At 41.3% G+C, this 7,981-nt stretch overlaps 1 protein-coding gene and 1 long non-coding RNA gene across 3 annotated transcripts; both read left to right on the top strand.

Moving 5' to 3' along the window:
- The first annotated feature begins 443 nt into the window (after positions 1–443).
- Positions 444–2,302, top strand: LOC113096920 (uncharacterized). 2 transcript variants are annotated; one of them, XM_026262135.1, is made up of 2 exons: positions 444–2,024; positions 2,206–2,302. In XM_026262135.1, the coding sequence occupies exon 1, from the start codon at positions 469–471 to the stop codon at positions 1,654–1,656; it is 1,188 nt and encodes a 395-aa protein (XP_026117920.1). In that variant the 5' UTR covers positions 444–468; the 3' UTR covers positions 1,657–2,024; positions 2,206–2,302. The 2 variants fall into 2 exon arrangements, with proteins under 2 accessions (XP_026117920.1, XP_026117921.1); XM_026262136.1 differs by having other exon boundaries at positions 444–1,973; positions 2,206–2,280.
- Positions 2,303–2,376: 74 nt separating this feature from the next.
- LOC113096921 (uncharacterized) lies at positions 2,377–3,799 on the top strand. Its single transcript, XR_003288733.1, has 3 exons — positions 2,377–2,466; positions 2,557–2,649; positions 2,913–3,799. It is a non-coding gene; the product is annotated as an uncharacterized LOC113096921 (long non-coding RNA).
- The last annotated feature ends 4,182 nt before the right edge of the window (positions 3,800–7,981 follow it).

Here is a 7,981-nt window from a genome sequence, read left to right as displayed (position 1 = left end):
CTCGTCGTAGGGGATTACTATCAACTGCCGCCACTTGGTAAAGCCAAACCGCTCTGTGTGTATGAAGAGGATATGCTGGACTTCTGGAAGGACCATTTTCAAATCATCACACTCACAGAGATCATGCGGCAGAAGGAAGACCTCGCTTTCGCTCAACTGTTGAACCGACTACGAGTGAGGCAGAAGACAGAAGCTCTCAGGGAAGATGATAGAGCTTTGTTATTCCAGGCTGTGAAGAAGCCAGAAGACTGTCCACGTGATGCTCTACACATATTCGCCACTAACAAAGAGGTTGACAAGTACAATACCGAGATTGTACAGGCCCTCTTCGCTGACATCATAACAATTGATGCCGAAGACTACAGGAAAGACCCAAGAACAGGAAGGATGAAGCGATTAAACAAACCTGTCACTGGAAAAAAGGACGACTTGCTGGACACAATGCAAGTTGCAGTGGGAGTTCGTGTGATGGTAACCAGGAACCTGGATGTAGAAGATGGAATTGTCAATGGATGTTTTGGCACGATTGCAAACATCGTCACCAAAGCAAAAGATGGAATCGACACCGTACAAATGTTAGGACTTCAACTTGACAATCCGAACGCCGGTCAGAAACACCGTAAAAAGGTACGAGGTGAAGAAGACGTTTTGGTTTACATTGAGAGATCTGAAGAAAGTCTGAGGAAAGGAGCCGTTCGTCGACAGTTTCCCATTAAGCTAGCTTACGCCTGCACAGCCCACAAAGTTCAAGGCATGACAATGCACTCTGCAGTAGTGTCATTGAAGAAGATTTTTGAGCCGGGAATGGCCTATGTTGCCCTCAGCAGAACGACATCTCTACAAGGATTACACATTACGGATTTCGACGACAAGAAGATATATGCTGATCCTGAAATCACAACCTCTTTGCAAAGCATGAGAAGAGCAAGAGTTGAAGAAATCATGCCACTTTTGCAGCACGTGAGGGAAAATAGGCAGGAACAGACACTCACCATCATCCATCACAACACGGAAGGACTGGCATCTCACATGGAGGATATCAGATGCCATCATGAGCTACAACTCGCCGATGTTCTGTGTTTAACAGAAACACACCTGACTGGATCGTCCACTTCGGATCTCCAATTGGAAGGATACAACTTGTTCACACGCAACAGGCATGTCTCCTACTCCACACATCAAGAACTTGGAAGGAAAAATGGAGGTGGAGTCGCAATATATTGCAAGGAGCACATTCCAACTCAGCCCAGGCAATATATACAAAATGTGACTGATCTGGAGTTTGCTGTGATCAAGTTGGATTCCCCAATAAAAGCAGCAGTCGTAGCTGTGTATAGGCCACCACAGTACAGTGTTGGAGATTTCTTGACCAACCTGAACAGTATGCTGGATTACCTGGACCTCACACACAACGATCTCGTCATCATCTGTGGAGATTTCAACGAGGACCTCTTACACCCTGGAAAAAAACCTATTCTGGAGTTGTTTCAATCTCGAGGATACACGCAACTGATTACATCAGCGACGACGGAAAAGCACACACTACTTGACCACATCTACATTTCAAATCCGGACTTCTGTCATCAATCGGGCGTGTTAGAGACCTACCACAGTTACCACAATCCTGTGTACTGTGTATTGCGTTTTTTTCCATAGGTGAATTGCCCGCTATACCAGGTCACTGGGGCCACTGAATCAGCATTAACGACAACAGTGGGGCAACACCAGCCTTAGTTCCCCAGTGGCTTCTGTATGAGTGGTGTCTTGGCCTTAAGCCATATTGAACTGAGGTTCCATTTAACCTCCTTTATCGACGGCAGTGACGTTGCGGTTATATTGTGTTGTTCGTGGTAATATGAAGGTGTTGTGTCCCTGAGTTAACTAGAGTACAGCAGCAGGAAGGACGAAGGAGTAGTGTGGCAGCTCCAGACAGGACAGGAAGTGAAGGCAGCAGAATACAGGACGCAGTCAGGGTTAGTGTAATAACTCCAGGGAAGACACAGACAGTGAGAGCAACAGCAGCAGTAAGTCATTAAAAGACAGTAAGGTTAAGTGAGAAGTATTAAGACACTGTTGTGATGTATTTGATTTTTACCCTAACGTAACATTTGTTTCAAATGTTGTGTTCAATCTGTACGATGTGTACTGGATATATTATTTGCAGTCCTCTGCTATTCTAATATTGATATGTGCTCTTCTGTAAAGTTGCAGGAAGATTTTGGAGACCATAGCAGTCCTCTCCAACACTGGATATTGAGTGTGCAATATACCATCTAAAGGTAAGTGTTAAAAGATGTCACTTCAGTCACTGTGCTACTGCATGTGATAACCACATTTTAAAGGAATATTGTAATCTAATTTTGATTTTGATGTTTTTCCGGCGAGTCAGAATGTCTGAGAAGATCAAGTGTGCTTCTCCACTGATGATGATGAGCTGGATACCAGCTTATGGGCTAATTTCTTTCAGTAAGTTTTAGTTTACTTAATTATGTTTATTATTATTTTTTAGTTTATTACTAAGTGTGTGTGCAGTGATCCTATTATTCATTTATTAAGTTCATTGCCAGAGGACGGGACCAGATGTGTTTGGAGTTGAAGACAATGCTGAAGACCAAAGAAGCAACGGAAGAAGAACATTTAAGCACTGAGGTAAAGTTTGTCAATAATACTGGAAAGGTCTAGTGTTTCAGTGCACTTTATCATACAGTGTGTTTGTTCAGAGGCACGTGCTTTGATGTGAACACTTAGATTTTAAAGTGTATGATGGTCCTCAGAAGTGAGAGAGCAGAAATGTCTCTTGCAAGACATACATCTGACCTGAAAGTTTATGCTCTGTAAGTCTTGCAGAATGATTTTTTTTTTTTATTCAATTCACTAACATGATCATATCTGTTTTACCTCCTCTACCTCAGGGTGTCCAGCCTGTTTGCCATGACAGATCCAGCGGCTAGATGGCGGAAGATGCTTCAATACCCAATTGCACTGAATCATTAGATGATCAATTAATTAATATTAATATATATTTTTAAATTATCTTATTATATTAAATAATTGGTCTCAGTTTACTGTTTCATATATTAGTTTGAATAATAATGTTTTTATAATGTGTACGCCATGCCTGAGGAGGATGGGTTCCCCCTGATGAGTCTGGTTCCTCTCAAGGTTTTTTATCTCCTTAAGAGTTTTTTCCTTGCCACCGTCGCCACTGGCTTGCTCACTGGGGGTGTTGTGTCAAATCCTGTGTCCCTCTCGCGTCCCTGCTGACCAGGGTTTCCAAAACAACAGTTTGCGACTCAATGAATTTTTTATTAAATCATAGAAATTTAAACGACTAAAAATGAAATCATGTTATGGCTTAGTCACTTACGGTAAAGCAGTAAGCCCTGTGATGCTGTGATTAACAGTGCTTTCAGAACTGCTAAGTGGTGGTGTTGTTTTCTGAAATCACAGGGCTTATGTATGGCCTTATGCCCTTTATAAACACTTGTGCAGTAATAGACGCAATCATGGACAGTAATGTGAGTATTTTACAATGGCTTTAAATGCAACATGCACAAGGTTCACTTTATTAATACAATCATTCAAACACTTTCACCACTATTCTGCCAAAATAGAAACTTGATTTTAATTTTTTTATTATTGCAACAGTAAGATATTTGTTTTTTATTTTCATAATTCGATAATTTTAATATGAAGTTAAAATAATATTTATATGTGAGCTAGTGCAACATTATAGGGTGGGATTTGGCACAACAGGTGTTTTCTAATACTTTTAATAAACATTTTGGTTGAATTGGCACATCAAGTGTTTTTGTCTTTATTGTATCTTCTTCAATGGCACATTTAATGTGTTCTTCTGAACTTCACAGAAGGTCCAGGGAGTTTTCCAGAAAGCAAGGTTAACTTACAGTCACATATACTCTCAGTAGATTGACCCAAACCTTGCTTACTCTAGGTACGCTGTTTCCAGAAACTATTTTATACTAATTTTTTTTTTTTTTTTTTTTTTTTTTTTTTTAAATCAAGGCCACAATATGTCTCTGCATATTTTCACTGTTAACATATTTTTTTATTTTTCACTTAAATATTTCATGTCACGACTAAGGATTGCAAAAATGTTTAATAACCTTATGGTGTCCAAAAATTTTTATTTGACAAAGAATATTTAATAGTAGTGAATTAAAAGCTACAGGATCTAGCTGTGGCTGGGCTCGGGGATAGATTCTTAAACATTTTAGGTGAATTGGCTAATCCTGCATGATTGCTTTATTGAATGGTATATTCACAGATGGTACAATAAGATGGTTAAACTTTTAAATAAGGTTTGTATTCTTCTATGCATGAAGACTTTGTGTGTAAATATTTGTTATTTTTTATCATAATCCAATAAGCAAACTTTGTTTTACCTCCAAACCTGCTAAGATCACACTCTTACTTGATCTGGATGAGTATCATTAGAAAGACTTAAAATGTCAGCCTAAATATTTGAATACTGTTGATAAAACTTGGTTGCCATGACAGTAAATTAACAGCACTTACACAAGTTTTTAATGTTTTATTTTTATTAATTTCTCTGGTCTGGCAAATGAATCCCATCCCACCTGTTTATTGTAAATAAACAGTCCACCACTGTGGTGTTGGTAAGTGTCTGGAGTACAGAAAGGTCCTCCGTCATGAAGCTCAGAAGATCCACTGCAGGTTTGACCCCCAGGTGACCAACTCTCAGCCCACTTCACAAAGCTGTGGCTGGCAATCAATACTACTTTATCTAAAAAAATGTGTTAAAACTTTATGGTAAATGAAAATCGGTAATGAAGCAGATATATATGAACGTATGTTACGGTGTGGCAAAGCTTTACAATTCACTGACAATATAAGCAGTTTAGGTAAAAGTTGGTATTTTTGATTCAGGCAAATAGTATTTAAATTTAGTATTTAAATATTGAGTTTTTGACATTTAAAACCCCTGAAAACAACCATATTAAAGGTCCTTGAAAAATACTTGAATTTTTAAAAGGAATGTATGAAATTACTGTTCATTTTTGATTTGGATAAAAACATTTTCACGCAAAATGAACAATGCAGCGCGTGTTAAATAGCCATTTCACCTGACTTTTGGGAGCTCACGAGATCTCGCGATATTACTCCTACAGGTGAGAAGCAGTCTCGCGATATTGGAATGAAGTTGAGTTTGTGGTAAAACCTTTTATTGCATGTGCTGTTTGTTGGGTTTCATTTGGGAACGCACGCAAATTTTGACTCCCTTTGTATTGCACTGTTATAATTTACAAGCGAAGAGCGCGTCTCCATCTCTGCAGCTCGGTCCACAAACTTGCATATACTGTACTGTGTGGGGCTGCTCAATGTTTATCTGGGAAGGGTGGGGGTCTGTGTTTGTGGGTTACCTCACTAGATTCGTAACGTAAATCATCTTTGCAAACCATAGACGTTGCAAACACAGGAGAATACAACAACGTACCTCTATGCATCGCGATTTCAAAATAAAAGGCCCTCTGATTTTGCCCAGATCTAAATATTCAAACTAAATACATTTTTAAACGACGTTGAATCGAGCTGTAAAATGAAATATCACCAGGCCGTTGGCTCTCTCTGCGGGTATTTGTCATATTTATAATACATAATAATAAAATAATAAACGTAGCTCAATTGTTCAAGTGTATGGTATAGTTTTTATTCTTCAGGTCAATCATATATTCATCAAATACAATCAGTTTGAACATGGATAGCAATAAATTCGCTGAGGTATTCTTTTAAATATTAAAGTTGCCACAGTCATTACATGATTTGCTTGTGCTGTACTTTATTTGTAACATCTTGTTTTATTATTTATTGTATTAAAATAAAATAAAATAAATGTTTTGTAAGTGATATTTCTGTCCTTGAACACCACAAAAAATAGCAATAGCAACCGCATAGCAACACCCTAGAAACCACCCCAAATACCCTAGCAACCGCCATAGCAATCAACAAATGTGTCCTATGGCAACCGCATAGTAACACCTTAGCAACTGTCAAGAGTACCTTAGCAACAGAGGCGCAGAGTTTTGCCACTGCAAGCACCACTCACATTTTCTTCAGGAAATGTACCTTCTAGTTATTATTATTATTATACTAGATCCGTACAAATTTCGGCGCGTAACTAGTCCCGCAGTTTTTGTCACAGACCAACGAAACAGGCGTCAAATCGTGCGGCCTAATCGGGAATGGTGTGCTATGACTTTTATAAGCGATCGGGCGTACGATGTTCGTACACCGGGCGAAAAAAACGGGCGAAAAATCGCATAGACAATGCATTGCGGCCAACTTTGACGGATCGTAGCTCCGAGAGAGAATTTCGCAGAAACACGTGAATCTCCACATTTGGAGAGGCTATCAGGCTGTGCGAGAACATACCCCGCAGTGGGGTATAAGTTGTACCCCTGGGGCGCGAGAGCCCCCCAAAAATGGCCCTAATACAAAGTATAGGGAGGACTTTTCCTGCTATGGGACATTACATAGGGATATTGCATTGAACATAACTATGGATCACAGTGTCATAGAGACAAGGGGGTGGGCTCATTTGAATCAGGCAACCAATCAGTCTCTCAGGATCACTGTGAATCTATCAAGCCACGCCCTAGCAACCATATAGAGCGCCATAGCAACAAGCTCCATAGACTTCCATTGAAAAAGATCAAATGAATAACTTTGGATAGAAGTGTCATAGAAACATGAGGGTGGGCTCGTTTGACTCGGGCAGCAAACGGCCAATCATGTATCTCCTTCAAGACAACCTAGCCACGCCCTAGCAACCATTAAGAGCTACCTAGCAACCCAAAGTATAGAGAGATATCTTAACATCTGAAAGACATAGAAGCATGGGGGTTGGTTTATATTAGCAAGCAACCATTGGAGTATCATCATTGGGCAGCTGCCAGGCCACTCCCTAGCAACCAAACACAGTACCCTAGCAACCGTTTTGCAAAGATCTTATATCTCCGCATCAGAACATCGTAGAGGCATGGGGGTTGGGTTTATATTGGCGAGCAGCCTTTGCGAGTATCATGCCATTGGCCAGCTGCCAGGCCACCCATAGCAAACCAAACATCGGAGTACCCTAGCAAACCGTTTTTTGCACGAGCCTATATCTCTGCATCTAGGAACATCGGTACAGACATGGCGGTTTGATTTTTTTGACTCATGCTAGCACACTGGACTTCCAATATGCCTAGTCATGGCTAGCAGTGATTAGCTACATGCTATGCTGATTAGTATAGTGCTCAAATGGGCTAAGAAACTTCTATTAATAAACTACATAGTGACCATCTGTGAACCAAACTACCAACCACCAAAGTAACATCATAAAACCACTCCTGGTTACCATAGGCAACTGCCTAGCAACCACCCCGGGGTTACCCTAGCAACCACATAGCAACTGCCTAGCAACCACCCCAATTACTCCTAGCAACCACCCTGGGTACCCTAGCAACGGCCTAGCATACCATCATGGGGACCCTAGCAACCGCCCTAGCAACCACCCCGGGTACCCTAGCAACCACATAGCAAACACCCTAGCAACCGCCCCGATTACCCTAGCAACCACCCTGGGTACTCTAGCAACGGCCCTAGCAACCATCATGGGGACCCTAGCAACCGCCCTAGCAACCACCCCGGGTACCCTAGCAACCACATAGCAACACCCTAGCAACCGCCTCGCATTACCCTTACCACCAACCCTGTGGTACCCTAGCAACGGCCCTAGCAACCATCATGGGGACCCTAGCAACCGCCCTAGCACCCACCCCGGGTACCCTAGCAACCACATAGCAACACCCTAGCAACCACCCGAATTACCCTAGCAACCACCCTGGGTACCCTAGCAACATATGGGGACCCTAGCAACCGCCCTAGCAACCACCCGGGTACCCTAGCAACCACATAGCAACACCTAGCAACCATCCTGATTACCCTAGCAACCACC

Source organism: Carassius auratus, unplaced genomic scaffold (assembly GCF_003368295.1).
Source record: "Carassius auratus strain Wakin unplaced genomic scaffold, ASM336829v1 scaf_tig00216034, whole genome shotgun sequence".
Taxonomy (NCBI): Eukaryota; Metazoa; Chordata; class Actinopteri; order Cypriniformes; family Cyprinidae; genus Carassius; species Carassius auratus.
This window is presented reverse-complemented; position numbering and strand designations above follow the sequence as displayed.